The sequence below is a fragment of the Diabrotica undecimpunctata genome, chromosome 8 (genome assembly GCF_040954645.1).
Source record: "Diabrotica undecimpunctata isolate CICGRU chromosome 8, icDiaUnde3, whole genome shotgun sequence".
NCBI classification, from domain to species: Eukaryota; Metazoa; Arthropoda; class Insecta; order Coleoptera; family Chrysomelidae; genus Diabrotica; species Diabrotica undecimpunctata.
The window spans coordinates 78,333,749-78,356,712 of NC_092810.1; the positions used below are offsets into that span (position 1 = coordinate 78,333,749).

The 22,964-nt window shown below is 29.2% G+C and overlaps 1 protein-coding gene across 2 annotated transcripts in view; it reads left to right on the forward strand.

The window, feature by feature from the left end:
- Positions 1-22,964, forward strand: part of Shrm (shroom) — a 1,116,164-nt gene that overhangs the window by 673,836 nt on the left and 419,364 nt on the right. For both annotated transcript variants that reach the window (XM_072540517.1, XM_072540518.1), the window contains exon 9: positions 19,095-19,224. In XM_072540517.1, the coding sequence (XP_072396618.1) occupies positions 19,095-19,224 (130 nt within the window). The remainder of the gene's footprint in view (positions 1-19,094; positions 19,225-22,964) is intronic.

A 22,964-nucleotide genomic window follows, 5' to 3' on the forward strand; every position in this document is an offset into this window, starting at 1 on the left:
CTCAGGGTGGCACAGTTCGCAGCAGCAAATAATTACGTAGTTGTCAGTACTAACTTTCAGAGAAAAGATATCCATAAAGGAACATGGAAAATACCAGGAACTAACGAAGCCAATCAAATTGACCATATACTCATCTCAAAAAGATGGGCAACAGACATAACTAATGTCAGAACGTATCGCGGGGCGAACTCTGACTCAGATCACTATCTTGTAGGGGCAAAATTACGGCAGAAAATAGCGACAGTAGCAAAAGGGAAAAATATTCAAATCAAAAAATGGAATGTCGAAGGATTCAAAAGCGCAACAAAAAGACAAGATTACAGAAATGCTCTCCAAATAAAACTCAACCGAACTAGAGAGGAAGATACTGCAGAGGAGGAATGGAGACAATTAAAAACAATTATAACGGAGTCAGCAGAGGAAACTGTTGGAAAAGCCAAAAGGCAAAGAAATGCGGATTGGTATGATGATGAATGCAGAACTGCAGTAGAGGAAAAAAGGCAAGCTAGGCTTAACCAACTTCAAAGAAATACAAGAAATAGCAGTGAGATTTATAACGAAAAAAGAATACAAGCGACTAGAATATGCAGAAGAAAGAAAAGAGAGGCTATGAAAAAACAAGTACAAGAAATCGTAAAGCATAACAACAGACGCGAAAGCAGAAAATTCTATAAATGCATAAAAGAAAGCACACAGTCATTTAGACCAAAACTAACGATATGCAAAGACAAGGACGGAGAACTACTAACAGAGAAGCAAAAAATTATAATGAGATGGAAACAATATTTCGAAGAAAATCTAAATGCAGACAACGAAAATGATCAGAACGAGACAATATATTATACGGCGGAGCTGCACATCGAAAATCCGAGTTATGAAGAAGTAGTTCAGATAATAAATAAACTAAAAAATAATAAAGCACCAGGAACGGACGGAATTTCGGCAGAATTATTAAAGCATGGAGGATCCGAACTCTGGGAAAGAATCCATTACCTAATAACATTAATATGGACGAAGGAGCAAATGCCAGAGGAATGGACAGTTGGCCTCATACAGCCAATATATAAAAAAGGAGATAAGAGGGAATGCCAGAATTATAGACCAATTACATTGCTAAATGTAATATACAAAATTCTTTCTGGTATAATCTACAATAGATTATTAGAATACTCCGAAAATATAATTAGTGATTATCAAAATGGATTCAGACCAAATAGAGCCACTACAGATAACATATTCATACTAAGAACGATACAAGAAAAAGCTTATGAATACGACATAGACCTATATAATATGTATATAGACTTTAAACAAGCTTTTGATAGTGTGAAAAGAGACAAAATGCTGGAAGACCTTCGTAATCTAGGTATACCTAAGAAATACATCAGCCTCATAAAAATGACATTGCAGGGTTCAAAAGCAGCAGTCAGAGTAGATGGAGAACTGACTCCCTTGTTTAACATCAACATGGGAGTAAGACAGGGAGATGCCCTATCAACCATGCTATTCAACCTAGTTCTTGAGGCAGTCATCAGAAAAACCAATATAACCGGCCATATAAACACCAAATCAGTACAAATTACTGCATATGCAGACGATGTAGCCATCATTAGTAGGAATAAGCCACGACTAATGGAAGTGTTCAAACAAATTGATCCTGAAGCAAGAAAAAGAGGTCTCAAAATAAACGAAGCAAAAACGAAGTATATGACAGTCAAAAGAATAACTGACAATGAAAATAATATCACAATAGACTATACTATACTATATACTATCGAATGAGTGGATGCCTTGACATATCTCGGCACAGAAGTCAATCAGAATAACTCCGTAAGTAGCGAAATTAATGCACGTATTTCCAGCGGGAATCGTACATACTATGCTAATAAAAGATTGATGACATCGAAATTATTAGACAAAAGAACCAAAATGACTATCTACAGAACACTGATTAGACCCGTAGTAACCTATGGATGTGAAACTTGGGTAATGACGAAAAAAGATGAAGCCCAACTCAGGACATTCGAGAGAAAAATACTGAGGAAAGTATATGGCCCGGTACAAGAGGAAGATGGCACATGGAGAATCAGGAGAAACGACGAGGTTAATGAGTTAAATGAAGGTTATGACATTGTAAGATTTGTGAAAAGTCAAAGACTGTCATGGCTGGGACATGTGCAGAGACAAAACGATGCAAAAACAACAAAGAAAATGTTACAATGGAAGCCCATAGGAAGGCGAAAAAAAGGAAGGCCCAGAACGAGATGTTTGGATGACGTGGAAGACGACCTGAAAACAATGAACATAAGACAATGGAGAAGAAGGGCACAAGAGAGATCTGAATGGAAGGACATAGCCAGACAGGCAAAGACCCATCCAGGGTTATGATGCCAAAAGAAGAAGAAGAATATATATATATATATATATATATATATATATATATATATATATATATATATATATATATATATATATATATATATATATATATATATATATATAAAAACTATATATATATCTACGACATAAATAACTCAAAAACTTTTGTTCGAATTTATGCCAATTGTCAAATTCTACATTGTAGGTAAAAGTTTATGGTCGGTATGGTAAAATTTAACAGGATATCTAACACAGATATAAAATCATATTTTCAGCGAATAGACAAAGATAACAATCATATTTCCCCTTGGTCACCCCTCTACATTTCTTATTGACGCCCATTGCCCATTATTAGTGAGACGATTAGTTCCGATCAGAGATATTTTCCATCTCTGGTTCCGATCCTAATATACCTCAGAAGCTAGAGGTGGGTCGTTGAAATTTTAAATATACAAATAGTACTTACATTTACATTACACATTATTAAATCGCGGATCGTCCAAATTGACATTTAAAAACATAAGTTTTTCCACTTTTCTTTCTAATCGTGTTCTTGTTTTATTTAAAATTAAACCAGATTTTGAACATGTGTTCACAAGGAACATATTTTATTACAATACTACAATATTTTATGAATATAGTGGTTAAGTTAGGATACAAATGGCGATGGTTTTTCCACCACTGTAATGGACAGTTCCAATCTCCGTTCGAATTTTTTTGTGGGTAATATGTCATCAGACAAATACATGTCGATTTCTTTTATATCTCTCGATACAGGTATATGTTTAGATGAGTCATGCCCAATTCATCAAAAATACACCATAGACTTAAGTCATCTTTATCAGTTTCTTTTTCTTTTACTGGTTGATTTTCAATAGTACAACATTTTTTTTCTTTTTTTATAGAAGTAACCAGCTTCTTAACTCTTTCTTTTGTTTTTTTACCTTAATTTTTATCAGAAAATCCCTGCATTTTAAATCATTATTTGTCATTTACGAATCTACGGTTTCTCACTGGTAAGCTAACTAGTTGATGGTTGATTAAAAAAAAACTATGTTTTGTGTAGACGTAAACAGAGGAGCAACGAACACTTTACGTCGACGAGGACGATGAGTTGATCTGAGAGACTACTACGAAACTAAAAATAACTCTTTCGGGAGAGTGGACAATCGTGCTATCGGTTAACGTTGAAAATAAAATAACTAGGTATTCTGATTAATGAATGAGTTTCGATTTACGTTTGATCTGCATTTTAGAAGGTGATTGATACTTCCATTAATAAAAATATTAGTTTAAAACAAAAGAAACAAATAGATATGGATTTACTAAACATATGCAAAGACTCGTTTCATCCGTTTTCCATAGTTGAAGAACGAGCTTTTAAAAAGTTTACAGGGTGGATTCCTGGATATAAACTGCCAACAAGAAAAACTTTATTCGTTACTTCAGGAATGTTATATCAAAACTGAGCAAATTATTGTTATTGTTAAAGAAGTAGAAAATATCTGTAATACTACTGACCTCTGGACATCTGGAATAACTGAGAGTTACATCGCATTAACAGGACAATACTTAACCGAAAATTTAGAATTTAAAACGGTTTTATTAGGCTGCTGCCATTTTTCTGGAAACCATAATTCAGAAAACATCGCTTTTGAATTTAGTGAAATTATTAATCAGTGGGGTCTAAAACGAAAAGTACATTTTGCAGTAACGAAAACATTTAAATTGTTTTGCTCATACGTTAAATTTATTGGTGAAGGACGCACTTAAATGCTGTCGTATACAAATAGATAAAATAAAAAGTCTTTTTTCGACAATTCGGCAAAAAACACATTTCAACAAAACTACCTTATCTTCAGAAAGGCTTTTAAATATAAATTACAACATAACAAAGTTCCCAAACGGCCAATCCAAGACGTGGAAACTAGGTAAAACTTTACCTATTACATGTTAAAAAGAATGACCGAGTTAGAAGAGGCAATCCGTTCTACATTGGCATTAGTTAATACAGACTTAGACTTAGACCAAATCTAAATAATGAACACTGGATTATACACCTGTATTGAGAGTCCATTACAATGGTTTAAAAACCATCGCCATGTATATCCTAACTTAACCACTATATTCACAAAATATTGTAAATGTGAACACATGTTCAAAATTTTATTTAATATTAAATAAAAGAAGAACACGGTTAACAAGAAGTAAGGTAGAAAAACTTATGTTTTTAAATGTCAATTTAGACGATTCGCGATTTAATAATAACGTGTAATGTATATGTAAATACGATTTACTATTTGTATTGTCTAGTTTATTTTTCAAGTTATAATAAATATATCCTTCATTAGTTTCTTTCACTTCAATAAATATACACATAAACGATAATATCCATTATGTTAACAATCAACTAGTTATTTTACGAAAAACGATTCAGTTTAGTTAACGATAAAAATGTCAACGTCCCACCTCTAGTTTTTTAGTTATCGCCTATCGAATACCGGTTCAGCAATTGCTAAAATGGTATTGGTGTTGTAACACGACGTTGCCAAATAATTATGTATTAAGCTTTTTTTATTGTTATCGTTATAATCCCGTTTATTATTTTTATTGGAAATTAGGCACAATGTGACTTTAAAATAAGCTTATTTTGATGTTTAGATTTTTAATTCGGAAATCGTACTTAAAATACGAAACATTAATATATTTTATTTATATAAAACGATTTCCGAAGTAGAAATCAAAATGTTAAATAACACTTATTGTAAAGTAAAATTGTGGCATATTCCCAATAAAAAACAGTAAGCTGCCATTTAAATCCATTTCGCCCAAATTTTATTATCTTAGAACATTGTTAAAATGCTAAAAAGACTACAGGTCAAATAAAACCAATAAGTTTGGCAACGTTGAATTTCCCCTTTTTTATTATTTCTACTCATGTATTTTCGGCAATATTTAAAGGGCGGACCTAATATACCTCTCTCTTTTTAAACAGGTGTTTCTCACTCCATCTCACGTAAGGTCCATACCGACCATAAACTTTTACCTACACTGTATATATATATTTTATATATATATATATATATATATATATATATATATATATATATATATATATATATATATATATATATATATATATATATATATATATATATATTGTAACAATTGGGGTTTATAGAAAATAATTTATAAGTTATATACTACATAATATTAGATATAAAAAAGTATTTGATTATTTTAAATAAGTTATATACTAGAGAAATTTATAAAAATATATTTATGTGAGGGCATTTTAAGAAATTAGCATAGAATAATTGTAAAAAGTTGTATTTTAGTAATTATAATGTGGTAGATAGATTTAAGTGAGCCATGTGCATAGGCAACCAAAAATACTCTCGAAGTGATTGACAGATAGAAATTAATCATAATTGGGAATATAAAGTGGGGTTATAATAATATATTGTTTGAATTGTGTATTTTATTAAATTAGAGTGTTAGTTACTAATTTGAATGTTTATTCTGATCTGAAAAGCCTAAATGTCAACAAAATTATCAATGGAACATTAACGAATTCTCCAGAGTGCAGAATTTGACCATTGTTTACGGTCGAACATTCTCAAAATAATGATTATGGCGGTGGATCGAACAGATATTTTTTTCGAGAACATCTATATAGAAGTTAATAGAACGAATGGAACATGATCTCTTACCAGATGGTTCTGGAATATCCAAAAGGATATAAATACCCGTGATTTGGATTCAAGATGGAAGTTTTTAGTTAGAAGTCAAGCAGTTTATTATGAAGGAAGTTTTTAGTCAGAAGTCAGGCCAGTTCATTATGAAAGTTAATAGACACATTTAGTTAGTGAATAGTGAAGTAAATTGTTCAGAATTTTCAAGAAGTCAGTCAGAAAAGTTTAGTAAGAAATATGAAAGTTAGTTGGAGTCAGTGAATCAGGTACAAATAGTCGAATTGTTTAATATAGTGAGTTAAATGAAGATTAAAAATTATGCATATAATTAATGCACATTTATAATTATACACAAATAATTATTGAAGATTATAAAAGTATATTGGAAGAAATTAAATTATATTATGGTTGGAGATTAGTATAAATCAACTTATAATAATTGGATATTGGTATATTGAAAAGAAGAATAAATATAAATGCTGTTTGCTGGTTTGGTTGGTGGTGTATAAATGCTGGTGAAGAAAACTATATCTTAAATTGGTAGAAGCTGATAATTGGAAAAAGTAATTTCACAAAAAACAAGGATAACTGAAGTACGAAGACATTCAGTGGTGATTAGAATCTATATAGTGGAAAACAGTTCATTTAGGCATTCAGTGAAAGAAAGGTACAAAATTTTGTTAATATAATTTAGTTAGTGTCATAACAATTTCAATTTTGAAGATAGTTTGTTTAAATTTTAGATTGTCTATAGAATTTAATTAGTTTTATAAGAATATCAGTTTAAAGATAGTTTATTTTAAATTTACATTGACTAGGTTAGATATATATGTGTGTTTCATAATAGTTATAATAAAGATAATTTAAAAAAGTACTTACAAGCTAATTCTTTGAGAACCGCGATAAAAACCCTATATATTATATTATTAAAAATACTCATTGCTCATCATTCAAACAAAAAACACATCATAACAATTTGGCGCCCAACGTGGGGCTCTCTATTTAAAAGAATTAGTTTGGGAAGATAAGTGCTCTCATATAATTAAATTAATTATCAGTAGAAAGAAAAAATTATAGATTTTATTTTTAATTATATTTGAACAAGTAAAGTCTCAAAATGTTTCAAGGAAAGAAAGGTACAAGAAGCAAAAAGAATGAAGAAGATGTGGAAGTAGAAACACAACCTATACAAGAGGAGAATTTAGTACAAGTTCCACAAGATACTGCAGAAATGAATCCAGAAAGAGAGGAAAATGTCAATATGGCAGCTTTGATGTCATTAATGATGCAGATGAACAAGACAATGGAAGATTGCCACTACTAAAGAGAGGAAAATGTCAATATGGCAGCTTTGATGTCATTAATGATGCAGATGAACAAGACAATGGAAGAGAATACAAAAAAAATGGAAGAGAATACAAAAAAAATAGAAGAGAATTCAAAAGAAGTCAAAGAAGACATGAAAAAAATGGAACAGAAAATGGAAGAGAATACGAAGAAAATGGAAGAGAATACGAAAAAAATGGAAGAGAACACGAAAAAAATGGAAGAGAATTATAGAAAATTAGAAAAGAAAATAGAAGATAATAATAATAAAATTGTAAAGCGAATAGAAAAACAAATGGATAAAAAACTTGAAGCTGCAGAGAAAAAAGTAGCAAATGAAATAAAAATTATACGGAATGACTACAAGAAAAGGATAGAAAATGAGAGGACAGAAGTAAAGAGGATTATTCAAGATAATAAGATAGATATAGAACAAAAAATAGAGTTACAGAAATGTAACTTAGAAGTAAAAATTAACGAAGACAGGAGAAACACAGAAGAAAAATTAGACGATATACAACAAAATATCCAAATAAATAGTAATCAAATAAGAAATGTGGAACAGAGAATAGATGATATTTCACAAATGAGAGACATAGGGAGACCTTACTTAAATTTAACAAATGAGACTGGGATTAAATTCTCTGGTAATATAAAAAATTTGCATCCTAGAGTATACATAAATAGTTTAAAACATAAATTAAGATTGGTGAATAATATTAATGATATTAAAGATTATATTAGAGTGACATTAAATGACAATGCAGCAACTTGGTTTGCTAGTATTGAGAATGATTTAGATAATTTTCAAACATTTGAAAATAAATTTTTAAATTATTATTGGGGTGAATTAGAGCAAGCAAAGTTTAGAGAAATTCTATATTTTGGAAAGTATAATCACAATTTAAAATCAAATATGGTAGATTATGCATTAAAACTGATAACAGTTGCAAAATATTTAGAACCACCACTTAGAGAGGAAGAAACAGTCTTAAATGTATCTAGACATTTTGATGCTGATATTGTGCAAACAGTAACTGTACAAAATATTCAAACAATTGATAGTTTTATTAATTTTATTCAAAGAATACAAAGAGGCAATATGACAAGTAATAATAACAACAGAAAAAACAATAATAACTTTCAATATAATAAAAATGATAATCAACAATATAGACAATCATATAATAATTATAGATATGGTAATAATTTACAAAATTTTAATAATAATAACAGTAATTATAATAAACAACATTTTAATAACAGTACTAATAATAATAGACAAGATTTTAACAATAGAAGAAATACAGAGCGACCTAACTATAACAGACAGGTAAATTGTGTTCGAAGGAATAGAAGCTGCGAAGACAGGGAACGAAGTACTACAAGGCAGGAAAATGTGAGTAGAAGTCATAGTAGGGAAGGACATAGGACATCAGATTCAAGTGGTCAGATACGATCTGACAATTCTAATAATCAAAATTTTGTTCAGTAAACTTTCTGAATTACAAGTTAGGCCATTGCTATTATGAAAAACCTTCTGAATTTATTTCTTTAGATGAAGATAAAATTATTGAATCTATTAATTTAATTTATATAGATGCTTTGGCCAAAAATAAAATGATTGAGATTATGATAGATACTGGTTCAGAAAGTACTTTAGTCTCGGAGAGTTTTATTTTTAATACATTGAAACTATCAGATATAATAGGGATTCCAAGGATTAGAATTGTTGGTGCAAATAATAAGAAGTTGGGTGAAATTGATAAACTAGCCAATTTTAAAATTAATATTCTTAATAAAGAAATTAATATGCAAGGATTTATTGTCAAGGATTTATGTGTTGATATATTAATGGGAAATGATGAATTGGAAAAGAAGAAAGTAAAGATAGATTTTGAAGAAAAAATGGTAACTTTGGAAGGGCAAATAATTAAATTTATGCAGAGAGATGAGGTGGAAGAAGGAATAAGAGTTGATAGGATATTATTAAAAGAAAATAATGATGTTTATGAAGAAGAAATGTATTTTGATGATAGGGAAATGTCCCAGAAGAATGTAAAGAATAATTATTGTAGTGAATATTTAAGGAATGGAAATTTTAAGCAGATGGATGCCTACGAGGCGGAGTGCGTAAAATTGGAAGCAAGGAATAATGAGTACATATTGAAGAATAATGTGATTTGTAAAGAAGAAGATATGATGAAAGTTTTAAATTGCCCTGAAGAATATAAGTCAATAGTCATTTCCATATTGCAGCAGCGCAAGGGACTTGTCAATAAAGAAAATAGAATTTCACAAAATTATATCCATAGTATAAAAGTTAAAGAAGAAAAAGATTTTAAAACAAAATCATACCCAATACCATATAAATACAGAGAAGAAGTAAACAAAACAATTAATAATATGTTAGAAGATGGGATCATTGAGAAGGCAGACACACGTTTTATTAACCCCATAGTAGTAGTACGAAAAAGATCAGGTGAAATCAGGTTATGTTTGGATGCAAGGAATATTAACAAGATTACTGAAAAGCAATTTGAAGCACCAATGAGTATAGATGGAATATTAGGAAGAATTACAGGAATGTCATTTTTCACTAAAATCGATTTACAGCATAGTTTCTGGTTAATACCTCTAGAAAGAAAAAGTAGACAGTATACAGGATTTCAGATAGATGGAGTAGTATATCAATTCAAAGTAGTACCATTTGGACTTCAATCATCTTGCAGTGCTCTATGTAGATGTCTTCATGATATTTTGGATCAATATGAACATTTTGTAATTCATTACATTGATGATATATTAATTTTTTCTAAAACGGCTGAAGATCATGAGAAACACCTAAAAATTATAATAAATAGATTAGACAAAGTTGGACTAAAAATAAATCAAGAAAAATGTACATTTTTTCAAAAAGAAGTCATATATCTAGGTTATAAACTTAACACTAAGGGAATCGAAATGGATCCAGAACGGACACAAGTCATTCAGGAATATAAAACACCACACAATTTAAGAACTTTAAGAGGATTTATTGGAATAATTAATTATTATAAAAGGATGATACCAGATCTAAGTATAAAAGAAATTCCATTACTTGAACTACTGAGAAAAGGTGTAAAATGGAGATGGGGTCAGAGAAGAGAACTAGCATTCCAAGAGATTAAAAACATTTTTCTGTCAAATTTGAAAATATACTATCCTGACTACACACAGCCATTCATATTAAGAACAGATGCATCAATAGAGAGATTATCAGGGGTATTATTACAAATACATGATGGGGTCGAATACCCAATACAATTCATTTCAAGAATCACAAAGCCACATGAAAAGGGTTACTCAGTTTCAGAATTAGAACTAGCAAGTATAATACACTGTGTCACAAAATTAAGATTTTATTTGTTGGGTAATGAATTTACAATAGAAACAGATCACCAAGCTTTAACGTCAATATTAAATAACAAATATGGAAACAGTAGAATACATCGGTGGAGTCTAATACTTAGTGAATACTGCTTTGAAATCAAATACATTTCTGGAAAATCCAATATAGTGGCAGATGCTTTATCAAGGTTAGAAAATACACCACAAAAAGGGCAGCGAACAATAAAAATTGGATTAAATCAATTAGTAGAAAGTACTGGATTATATTCTAAAGAAGAAATTATAAGAGATCAGATCAATTTGAGTGAAAAACAAAAAGTCCTTAGGAAAGATGGAGTATATTATAAAATAATAAATGGCATAGAAGTATATGTAATAACTAGAACTTTAGCAAAGAAAATATTGAAAAATTTACATAACAATTATATGCATATTGGTTCAAGAAAGCTATGGATGCTATTTAGGAACAATTATTTTGCAAAGAATGACATAAGTATAGCAAAAGAAATTACTAACCAATGCCCAATATGTCAACTAAACAAAGAAAAGAATTTAAAAAAAACTTACTGATAGATCCATTTCATAGATAGATGGTAGATTTCTTTGTTGTGAATAAATTTTGACATCATACTTGTTGAATTTTGTACATATGGAAATTGTTTGGTACCCTAAAAATCATAATTTGGGGTTAGATACAGAATTGATTGTGTAAATGTCTTTATAAAAAGTGTAAAACTTACCAATTTATATTGATGAAAGTTATTTTGACTGGAAATAATTCCTAGATTTTGTCTATAAATAAACAGAACACAATATCCATTATATTTTAATTAAGGTTATATTTTATTCTCTGATATAGCATCCATTGTTCCATTTGACATGACAGTTTGACCATAGAATAGCCGAACTGTGATCCGTTGTTCTCTGCTTTGACATAGACAGCGAACAGGGATGTATTTAACACATTTTAAATAAATAAAAAAAAAATTGAATTATTAATTTATTAAATTTAATAAGGTATGAGAAAATTAATATTTAAAAAAATAATAAGTAAATTATTTATTTTAAATATTATTTTTGGGGTATTGTAACAATTGGGGTTTATAGAAAATAATTTATAAGTTATATACTACATAATATTAGATATAAAAAAGTATTTGATTATTTTAAATAAGTTATATACTAGAGAAATTTATAAAAATATATTTATGTGAGGGCATTTTAAGAAATTAGCATATAATAATTGTAAAAAGTTGTATTTTAGTAATTATAATGTGGTAGATAGATTTAAGTGAGCCATGTGCATAGGCAACCAAAAATACTCTCGAAGTGATTGACAGATAGAAATTAATCATAATTGGGAATATAAAGTGGGGTTATAATAATATATTGTTTGAATTGTGTATTTTATTAAATTAGAGTGTTAGTTACTAATTTGAATGTTTATTCTGATCTGAAAAGCCTAAATGTCAACAAAATTATCAATGGAACATTAACGAATTCTCCAGAGTGCAGAATTTGACCATTGTTTACGGTCGAACATTCTCGAAATAATGATTATGGCGGTGGATCGAACAGATATTTTTTTCGAGAACATCTATATAGAAGTTAATAGAACGAATGGAACATGATCTCTTACCAGATGGTTCTGGAATATCCAAAAGGATATAAATACCCGTGATTTGGATTCAAGATGGAAGTTTTTAGTTAGAAGTCAAGCAGTTTATTATGAAGGAAGTTTTTAGTCAGAAGTCAGGCCAGTTCATTATGAAAGTTAATAGACACATTTAGTTAGTGAATAGTGAAGTAAATTGTTCAGAATTTTCAAGAAGTCAGTCAGAAAAGTTTAGTAAGAAATATGAAAGTTAGTTGGAGTCAGTGAATCAGGTACAAATAGTCGAATTGTTTAATATAGTGAGTTAAATGAAGATTAAAAATTATGCATATAATTAATGCACATTTATAATTATACACAAATAATTATTGAAGATTATAAAAGTATATTGGAAGAAATTAAATTATATTATGGTTGGAGATTAGTATAAATCAACTTATAATAATTGGATATTGGTATATTGAAAAGAAGAATAAATATAAATGCTGTTTGCTGGTTTGGTTGGTGGTGTATAAATGCTGGTGAAGAAAACTATATCTTAAATTGGTAGAAGCTGATAATTGGAAAAAGTAATTTCACAAAAAACAAGGATAACTGAAGTACGAAGACATTCAGTGGTGATTAGAATCTATATAGTGGAAAACAGTTCATTTAGGCATTCAGTGAAAGAAAGGTACAAAATTTTGTTAATATAATTTAGTTAGTGTCATAACAATTTCAATTTTGAAGATAGTTTGTTTAAATTTTAGATTGTCTATAGAATTTAATTAGTTTTATAAGAATATCAGTTTAAAGATAGTTTATTTTAAATTTACATTGACTAGGTTAGATATATATGTGTGTTTCATAATAGTTATAATAAAGATAATTTAAAAAAGTACTTACAAGCTAATTCTTTGAGAACCGCGATAAAAACCCTATATATTATATTATTAAAAATACTCATTGCTCATCATTCAAACAAAAAACACATCATAACAATATATATATATATATATATATATATATATATATATATATATATATATATATATATATATATATATATATGTAAATATATATATATATATATATATATATATATATATATATAAATATAATATAATATAGATATATATATATATATATATATATATATATATATATATATATATATATATATATATATCTACGACATAAATAACTCAAAAACTTTTGTTCGAATTTATGCCAATTGTCAAATTCTTCTTCTTTGCTGCAAACCCTAAACTCACCTCATTCTTAAGATGGTTCCTTATCGTTTCTTTTGCTGTTTCGAAGTTACCGATGTATTGTATTTTCTTTTTTAAATTATTTATGAATATTACGGGGTGTAACTTTTTTACGTCCCCGCCAAACGATATTTTTATATCACCGAAACTTTGGATGAGTATTTCTCTCCTGTTTCCCGTCTATATGTTTATATTGTTATGATATGTAAAATCGAGAAAAATATTGGTTTGTTTAAAAATATTTCAAAATTCAATAACATTAAAATAATTCAGATAAGTAGGATAATATCCAACAAACATTTCGAAGAAGGAGAGTTATTAATTTCTTGAATTACCTGTACTAAACAAAATGTAAGCTTTGCATAAATTATTTCTTTGTTATACTTGAGTGACCCGCATAAGTTTAAGTGAAAGCCACAGACAATTGAACGGGGTTTTTCAAAATACATTAATGCAGTGATTAAAGACAATAGAAGGGATTATAGAAAGAGGTTTTTGTTAGTTTTTAAGAATTATAGAAAAATATTATTTGTAAATAAGTTTTAGGAAATTTATAAGTATAGGTAAAAATTTGTTTGTTATCGAAATGAAAAAATGGGGGAATTGTGACGAGTTTTGATTGGCGGAGATTGAAAAAGGTGGGATAAGTATGTAGAAAAAAGTTTAGCGAGATTGAGGAGAGAGAAAAGATATAGTCAGTTGGTTTTCCAAATCTGTAAGAGGAACAGGGATTGTTCTCTGGCGGTTCCTGAAATGTAGCAAGCAGTAGTGTTGAATGTTAGTGAGTTTTTGTGGAGTTAGTGTATCTGCCAGGAGCTGAAGCAGCAAAATATTGTAAGTCATATTTCTCTACTTATATTCCAAGAGTCACTGTTCAGTCCAACGAGAGATTCAGTTTATCGTAAAGAGAAGATATTCCAAGAGTCATTTTTCACTCGGGCCAACGAGAGATTCAGTTTATCGAGAGGAGAAAGGCTATCATAATTTGAATGATTTGTGCTTTTGAAGGAGATCATTAAGGACGATATACTTGCAACAATCTGTGTAAGATTGCTGATTACATAGGGAGCGGTTGAGAGGAGATAATATAGTCTACAAGGAACAAGGATTTGGACCACTCATCATCAGAGAGAGATATTTTTGTTTTCTGCAGTTTTTTTTTCTTTTATTGATAACACAATTTTTACACGTGATTTAGAAAGGATATAAATATTTTGATTAGGAGAGTTAGAATAGTTTGGGATTTTGAGTTTTCAATTAATATTGTTTGTACCATTAATTTTGATTGTTCATGTACGGAGAACAAAATTTTGAGAATCCTTATATGAGATTTGTTTATTGAAAACTTTTGAGTGTGAATTATTTCATTATTTTTATTTCAATATATAGTGTTAGATCATATGTGTTTTTTATTATTCCGGTATTCTCTGGACCTTACCTTTCACATGTAATAGCATAGATATTGAAGCACGAATTTAACCCTGAGATAAAAGAATTAAAAATTGTGATAGAGTCATAATTATATCATTTAAATAATTTTAATTAATCAAAAATTAATTAGCTAATTATTGCTTGGCGCACCAAGACTTTAAATATCACAATAATATATATATATATATATATATATATATATATATATTATATATATATATATATATATATATATATATATATATATATATAATACATCAGTTTATATTCCATACTCTCGACTTCTTTACTTTCACTCTTACTGTCGTCATTGGCTTTTATTATAACTGGGTCGAATTGTCCATTAAATTATGATATTTCACATTGACTTTCCTACGCTAGTTACTTATTACTAGACTTCGGCAAATATGCATATTGCATATTTTGCATATTGTGCATATTTTATGCAAATATTTCATATTTTGGCATATTTGTATAAAAGTTTGCATAAAGTGCATAAAAGTTCAGATTTTTATACCGTATTTGAAAATTTTTAAACATACCAATTTATTTCAATTCTTGTATAAAATTTTGTAGTCATTTTAATCAAGAAATGATCTAAGTACGTAATCTCTACAGGTACAAAACATTTACAATTTCAAAGAAGATCAATTTAAGTAGCCCTCAACATTCTTAGAAAGTCTCGGTCACTGAGGCATTCAGTTATTGGATAATCGCTAAGGGTTCGCTCATTTGCATTTTATGATCTAATCCCCAAATGTATCTACAATTTATTGTATCTTAACAGCAGGTAAACGGCTAATAGTTTTGTTCCTAATTTAGGGATTTTCCAAAATCTCCCAGTTTATTGAATTAGGTACCTAAACATTTCTAATTTGATGCTCAGATTTGTAAATCATTTTTGTTTTGATATTTAAAGCGTAAACACTCGTTGTGCGTAACAAAAAGGAAGATTGTGATTTTATAATGCCTAAAACAACCAGTGCTTCAACTTGGATTAAACCTTATAAAGAGCTGTCTATGGATATGGGAAAAATCTATTGTTCAGTCTGTGGCAAAATTGTAAGTATCTAATATTTTCTATTAAATATCTAATATTTCATACATACAGGGTGTTTTCAAATGACACTTACAACGTTTGACTGTAGATACTTCTCGAAAAATTGAACAAAACGATATAGTTAATGAGGGGTCAAACTTATTTACTTTTCGAGATACAGGGTGTTAAAATTAAAAAAAATTAAATTCTTTTAGTTAATAACAACAATAACTTTAAAACCAATAAACGTATTTACTTGAAATTTAGTACTCGTAGGTTGTTTTTAAATGAAAAATAGCTTCCTTTAGTGAGAAAAAATTGTCCATGGTACAATACAATGGTGTGTATTTAGAAAAATTTTTCACCTTTACTTTTTTTTATGAAGTCATCTATTCTAAAACACAATTATTTTTATTGTAATTGAATTAACAAAAAAAAAAACTTTTGTTGAATTTTAAAATAAGTTATATGATGTACTAATGGTTAGTAACAAAAACTAATTTGTGGATTAATACTGCATTTAAAACACTTAGCGAGTGTTTTTTTTTCCAAACCAGTTATTTGATTAACCAAAAACACCTTGTATATTTTTATATTTTAAAGGTTGGGTTAAAATAAAGGTTTTTATTTTTATTTATAGATAGCATGTGAGAAGAAATTTCAGATAGACCAACATGTGAGAACTGCTTCACACATTGCAAAAAAAGGAAAAATAGGAGGAAAACATCAAACTTCAATGGCTAAATGTTTCCAATCTACTTCAAAAAAATTAGATGAGCAAGAAACTTTTAATGAAGACTTGTATCGCGCATTAGTGTCTGCAAACATACCGCTTTCAAAATTAGCAAATGTAAATTTTAGTTCGTTTCTAAAAAATATTGCAAACTTAATGTTCCAAGTGATCGGTCTCTAAGAAGAAATAATGTGAACGGGCTATACTCGTCGGTGTTAATTAATAGTGGAAGAAATTGCAGATAATTATTTTTACATATCTGTAGACGAAACCACTGATTCCTCAGGAAAGTATATTGCTCATTTATTGATTGGTGTTCTTAAAGAAGATACCTTACCAAAATCTCATCTTATTTCATGCCAGCAACTTGAGAAAACAAATGCTTTAACAATTTCGCGTTTTATACAAGAAACATTAGCAACTTTTTTTCTTCCGACAACTATTCCTTCTAATAAATTACTGCTTATTTTATCGGATGCTGCTCCTTATATGGTGAAAGCAGGACAAAATTTAAAAATATTTTTCCCAGATTTAATACATGTTACTTGTGTAGCGCATGGATTAAACAGAGTTGCAGAGGAAATACGAAAAAAGTTTCCTCTTGTAAATACCATGATATCCAGTGTCAAAAAAGTATTTCTTAAATCTCCTATAAGAATTCAACTTTATAAAGAAATGCTACCTAACATTCCTCTTCCACCACAATCTATTTTAACGCGATGGGGAACATGGTTAGAAGCAGCTAATTTTTATGCAGATCATTTTGTTAAAATAAAGAACATAATTGATACGTTAACAGATGAAAGTTCCCAATCTCTTTTGGATTCTAAACAAACTTTTCAGAGTAACTTGCTTCAACAAGAACTTTCATTTATAAAATCAAATTTTAGTTTTGTTCAAAAAACAATTACTCAGAATCACCAAAACTGTCATTGTTCAAAAGTACAGCATTAATAAAAGAATTTGCGCCATGTTGTCGGAACGTTAGAGGTAATATTGGAAAAGATATTTTAAAAAAATTTGAAGCTACTATGGAAAAAAATAAAGGTTACCATATTCTTTCTGAAGTAGTCAGTGTTCTAGCTGGAAATATTTCGGAAACAATTAATTTAGAACCAAATGTTTTGGTTAGTTTGAAAAATGCTCCCGTTACATCAGTTGATGTTGAACGAAGTTTTTCCATATATAAATATATATACTCAGACAGAAGCCACAAGTTTTTGTTAGAAAATTTTGAACACCACTTGGTCATTTATTGTTACCATAATTCTAAATAAGTTTATTCATACTTAAAAATGATGTAGTTACTTAAAATAAATGTAAATCTTAATGAATAGTAGGAAATATTTAGTTATGTACACTTTTTTTTTAAATAAAATTGTTACTATTTTACGATTTTTTTATTTATTTGTATGCATATTTTGTAAAATATTTGCATATTTTTGGGTAAACACGTGCATATTTATGCGCATATTTTCTACATTTTATTTGCATATTTGCCGAAGTCTACTTATTACATATACCTTATTATTCCATTTTTGTGGAGTAACTTGAGTTTTGATTTTTTGGCTTTACTCCATACCAGCTTTATGTGATTTAGTTCGCCGTGCTATGGAGACAATTTTAATAATATAATATCTACGATACGTTCATTATACTGTGATTTAAATTGTGCTACTACGTTCAATAACTCGGATTTCAAGTAATCTTTCCAACTTCCTAGAGTAATAGACGCATTGTCTACTACTATAAGAGTTTCCTCGGGAATATTTGGAAAAAGTTTAGTTTTAATCCAATTTTATCTAAAAGAACCATCCATTTCGTCATGATGATCTGCTGTATTTTGCTTTGCTAAGAAAATTAGTTCAGCGCCGTTACCATCTTTGCTCCCTGCATGCATGAAAACGAAACGTGGACCACTTGCAGTAGGAGATTTTAAGTCGGTAGTATGGTTACGAACAAATTAGTCACTATGTAATTATATGGAAGTGTTAGTTATATGTAACTAATACCGTAATTTTAGGTAGTAGAGATATATGTCAGTGTGTGTTTTCTAATAAATATATGCGGGTTCCATATAAAAAGCAGGCTCTATATTACCAGCTTTTCCTCTATAGTCAATGATTAACCTGCTAATATTTCCACAATGTTTATTATAATCAACCAGCAAAAAAAATAAAATATTTCTTCTATAGTTTAGTATTGAGTTATTATTGAATTTTTAATATAATTGCAGGTAAAGAAGTGGCTCCACTCTTACATCCAAGACAAATGAGGATTATCCAATCGATGAAAGCACAAATTTCGAATGACCATAAAAATTGTTCATCCAAAAAGGAAGTTCGAGAAGAGAGATCCTCATCAGTGTGAGTAATTATTATTTAATTTATTTATATTATGCTATTTTGTATTTGGTTCATACTCAAGAAAATATATAAGACCAAACAACAATATATATATATATATATATATATATATATATATATATATATATATACATATATATATATATATATATATATATATATATATATATATATATATGTAATAAACACTTTTAATAAGTTTAAATAGTTTTAAGTAGTAATGGTGTAATTTTGGGATGTTCACATGGCATTGGCAACCTAGCCACTTTTCCACGTTTCTTTAAATTAGACTCTGTAAGTATCAAATTTTTTACATTAAGAACTTTTTGTACACTAAGTTCTTTCTTAAAGTTGTGTATTCTTTCACATTTCAGATTTAGTTTCTCCTGTTTTATAAAGCTGATGATGACAGTGATGTCGACAAGTGTCCTGGATTTTATTAAATAAATATTAAAAAGTAAAAGGGAAAATCGTAGTGGTTCGCTGTATACTATAGTTTAAAAAAACTTACAAGACGTCTGGTGTATAATGGTATATTTTATTAAAAATATTTAAAATTTGTAATCCTTTTGGATAAATATTTTTAATAAAATATACCATTATAAACCAGAAATACAGCCCCATTAGCAGATGTCCGTCCAGTATTTTGCTGTTAACCGCATAAATTTTTCCAGTGACAGTTATGTTGCCGTAGAATACAGATTTTTTTACACACTGGCCGAACATACCTGTGTGACACGGTTATGGTCCGCCACTCTGTCGAGTTCCCACACTCGCCTAGAGAGGTTTATAAGAGCCCCATCGCTGCTTGGCTATCTACGCATATATTGATCCACTTCAGTTCGAAAGCTTCCATGTTAATTTTTTTTAACATCATCTTTTGGTTTTCCAGAACGTACTATACCTTCTGTACGCGGGGGTACCGTGCTGTTTCCTTTGAGAATCCTGCTCGATACGCATACTGTCCGTAATGCATCACAGACCACTAATAACTAGACGTTTCACGTAGGTAGCTCAAGGTCAAACTAAACTAAATGTCATTTGTAGTACCGATACAAATCTTCAGATGTCGCTTTAGTCTGTCTTTACCTTTACAGTTTAGGTTTAGAACACAACTAAAAATTATAATTGTCAATTGCTAATTGTCAGTAATTGATTAGCGTCTATATAGTCAGATTTTGATTTGAATTTGATGGTTATTATTGCAAAGAAATTAAACTAAACTTGGTTTAATATCTCTGGGTTATTGTTAGCATTAACCTCAAATTAGTTTGTAAATTACAAATCACCTACCTCAGTGATCTGTGTTTTAAATGTTCGTGGCGGTGTTCAAACAGTATTTTGCAGATTAATAATAATTAGTTAAATATGGTTTTTCACAATGAATGTTGTATCCTACAATGTACCAATTCGTCATCAATTAGACATGCCTTTCCAAATCCTGATAAAGACATTATACGATTTAGGAAGTGGCTTAGTGTTATAAAAAATCCTAATTTAGATATGATGAATTCCAGTACAGTTTTTAAAACAAAACGAATCTGCCACAGACACTTTGAAGATAAGTTTGTTTCTTCATGGAGCCATAAATTGTATAAAAATGCAATTCCTAGCTTACATTTGTATGGTGAGTCACATAAATATTTGATATTAGAGAACAAATAATCTAATGTACATCCCAGAAGTATTTCAATGTTGAGTGTGGAAGCAAATGTAACCGAAAGTAAGTAACCCTAATATGTACTTAATAAAAATGATTTTACTTGAAGTGAATCATGTTATAAATTATTATATTAACTTTTTGTTTTAGTTGAGAGTTCTTCAACAAGTAGAGATGCACAATCTTCACACATATTTCAATCGTTTGAGATACCCCATTGTAGTAAGTATTACGAAGATAACAATAATTTTCAAATTGGTTACTATTTTATGAAACTTTTTAGTTGCCGAACACAATGATGCACAGTTACCAAACGAAGAAATTTTAATACAAACTGATGAGAGTAAGGATTTAAAAGGTAATTGTAGTTAAAATTTTATATTTTGTATTGTCATCAGCAGATTTGTAAATATTCTCTAATATGATTAACGGTAAAATTAACAGTTTGCTTAACCTTCGGATAGTGATACTAGAGATTTTAAGTTTAGTTGCCTCAGTGTCATAGACCAGCTGGGGCTAAAAACTAGAAATAGGAGCTTGTCTGTGTTTATAATCTCCCATTGCTAAAATCTAACAAAGATATATGAAGGTACTGAAACATTCTAGTACTTATAATAAATTGTTGGACGATTTTCACATTTGGTCCCATTGAAGATAGCTATAATTGAGCTGTCAATTAAAGTTCATAGAACGAAATGTTGGCGCTTGACTGTGTTGCCATGTTTTTTTAATAAATCGGGAAATAGCATGTGATTTATAATTAATAAAAATCCAATAGAATGTTAACAAACTAACAGTAAAAAAGAAATTCTTTAAAAAAATAATAAGAATAGTATTCAGGTACTTTCCACAGACATCTGGTGACCATCTGTAACAATCTGGCAACTGGTGGTTTTAATATTGCCAAATCTATTAGCTTATTATCAAAGGCAAATGCCAAAAAAATGTTGTAATCATTAACTGCAATTAATATGAGAAAAAACGAGTATTTATTCGTTCGTGTTGTATATAAAAAAATAAAAAAATTGCATAATTTATATAATAATATAATAGAAATGTATTTTTGAAAGCTTCTCTATTTGTAATTGAAGCCTACAACATATACATTATAAAGACATGTCAACACAGTCAAACGTCAAAAATTTGTTTTGTGAATTTAATTCACAGCTCCTTTGTAGCTATCTTCAATGGGACCAAATGTGAAAATCGTCCAAATTGTTTAATACTCACATCAAAAAACAGTCTACTAAGTCTCTCACACAATAATGCCACTACACGAAGGTTAATATAATGAATCGATTTTGCCTTGTAAGGATTGAATAAAGAAATTAACATCACATTTATTTTTAGGTGTCGCCCTTAAGAATATCACACCACTGAAAATATTGCAGCAGTGTAATATATCAAGAGGTACAATTATCCCTAAAAAGAAAAAATTATATGGAGCATTAAAACAATTGCACCACAAATACTCTTTGGAAAGAAATAGCAAAAAGTCTTTTCAACGCAGACTGTTTGAAGCTGAAGAGTTTTATAAAGAAAATAAGTTGGGTGATCTTCAGAACGTTAATAGAATGGCAACTATGCTAATTCAAATTCAGTTCAGAGAGAGCTGTAAAGCAAAAAAGCTTAGACGATTTACCCTTAATGAGAAATGTTTGGCTTTGTCTTTATACAAACAAAGTGCTCGTTCATATAGTATTCTTTCCAATATATTTATCTTACCCAGTAAGTCAACATTAAATAGACTTCTGGCTCAAACTATTGGAGGCCCAGGAATTAATAAGTTAATATTTGAGTCACTAAAAGCATCAACATCAAAACTGGAAGGAATGGATAAGCATATAGCTATAATGTTTGACGAAATGGCGATTATGCCAAGTCTTCATTACAATGAGCATACTAGGTGTATAGAAGGTTTTGAAGACATGGGAGAAGACAGAGACTCATATATAGCAGATCATGTTCTAGTTTTTATGGTAAGAGGTCTAAGAAAACCGTGGAAATCACCTATTTCATACCACTTTTGTAGCAGAGGTGGTGCAAAAACCCCTCAAATTAAAAAATTGTTGGTGGAAGT